Below are 1,240 nucleotides of genomic sequence, written 5' to 3' on the forward strand. Positions count from 1 at the left end.
GCCCGGCTCATCCCAGCTACGCCACCGACCTGGTGGTCTGCGTCGCCCTGGGCTGCGACATGTTCGACTGCGTCTTCCCCACGCGGACGGCGGTAAGCGGCGGCGCGGGGCCGGGCTGGAGCTGGAGAGTGGGGTGGAAGGGGGGTGACCCGGGCGGGGGGGGGTCCCGTATCCCAGCGCCGCCCCTCACCCTGCTCCCGGCCCCCGCAGCGCTTCGGCTCGGCCCTGGTGCCCTGGGGCTCCCTGCAGCTGAAGAACAAGCAGTTCGCCAAGGATTTCCGGCCCATCGACGCGGACTGCGAGTGCCCGACGTGCCGGGGGTACGTGCCGGTGGCGAGGGGGGGGTGGGGGTGCAGGGCGGCCCTGGCCCCCCACCCGCCGCCGCCCCGTCACGGGCTCCCTCCCCGCGCAGGTACAGCCGCGCGTACCTGCACGCGCTGCTGCGCAGCGACACGGCCGCCCTGCACCACCTCACCGTGCACAACATCGCCTACCAGGTGAGCTGGGGGGATCCGGGGGGGGGGATTCGGGGGGGGGGGGGCACCGCCCCTGAGCCCCGGCTGTCCCGCAGCTGCAGCTGATGCGCTCCGTGCGGGAGAGCATCCTGGCCCAGCGCTTCCCCCAGTTCGTCCGGGACTTCATGCGCACCATGTACGGCTCCCGGGACAAGTACCCGGCCTGGGCCGTCGAGGCGCTCGCCTCCGTCGACATCCCGCTGGACTGACGGACCGGAGCCGTCCCGGCGAGCCGGAGCCGTGCCGGAGCCGTGCTGGGGAGCCAGAGCGGTGCCGGAGCCGCGCCGGCGAGCCAGAGCCGTGCCGGAGCTGTGCCGGGGAGCCAGAGCGGTGCCGGAGCCGCGCCGGCGAGCCAGAGCCGTGCCGGAGCCGTGCTGGGGAGCCAGAGCGGTGCCGGAGCCATGCCGGCGAGCCGGAGCTGTGCTGGCAAGCCAGAGCCGTGCTGGAGCTGCGCCAGCGAGCTGGAGCCGTGCCGGAGCTGTGCTGGGAAGCTGGAGCGGTGCTGGAGCCGCACCGGCGAGCCGGAGCCGTGCTGGGGAGCCGGGGCTATGCTGGGGAGCTGGAGCTGTGCCAGGCCTGTGCCGGGGAGCTGGAGCTGCGCCGGAGCCGTGCCGGGTGCACGGGACCCCCGGGCAGGGCCGGCGGTGCGGGCGGCCCCGCTTCGCCCCCGGCGCTGTTCTCCTTTCTACACATACATTTTTGTACCAAATCCCTGGGTTTCGGTG

General features: G+C 74.4%; 1 protein-coding gene across 1 annotated transcript; it reads left to right on the forward strand.

Moving 5' to 3' along the window:
- The first annotated feature begins 9 nt into the window (after nucleotides 1–9).
- QTRT1 (queuine tRNA-ribosyltransferase catalytic subunit 1) lies at nucleotides 10–1,224 on the forward strand. The gene is made up of 4 exons (XM_085321007.1): nucleotides 10–92; nucleotides 211–320; nucleotides 413–497; nucleotides 572–1,224. The coding sequence occupies exons 1-4, from the start codon at nucleotides 60–62 to the stop codon at nucleotides 722–724; spliced, it is 381 nt and encodes a 126-aa protein (XP_085177133.1). The 5' UTR covers nucleotides 10–59; the 3' UTR covers nucleotides 725–1,224.
- The last annotated feature ends 16 nt before the right edge of the window (nucleotides 1,225–1,240 follow it).

The sequence above is a fragment of the Rhea americana genome, unplaced genomic scaffold, assembly GCF_003343005.1.
Source record: "Rhea americana isolate MKP2758 unplaced genomic scaffold, rheAme1 scaffold_677, whole genome shotgun sequence".
Taxonomy (NCBI): domain Eukaryota; kingdom Metazoa; phylum Chordata; class Aves; order Rheiformes; family Rheidae; genus Rhea; species Rhea americana.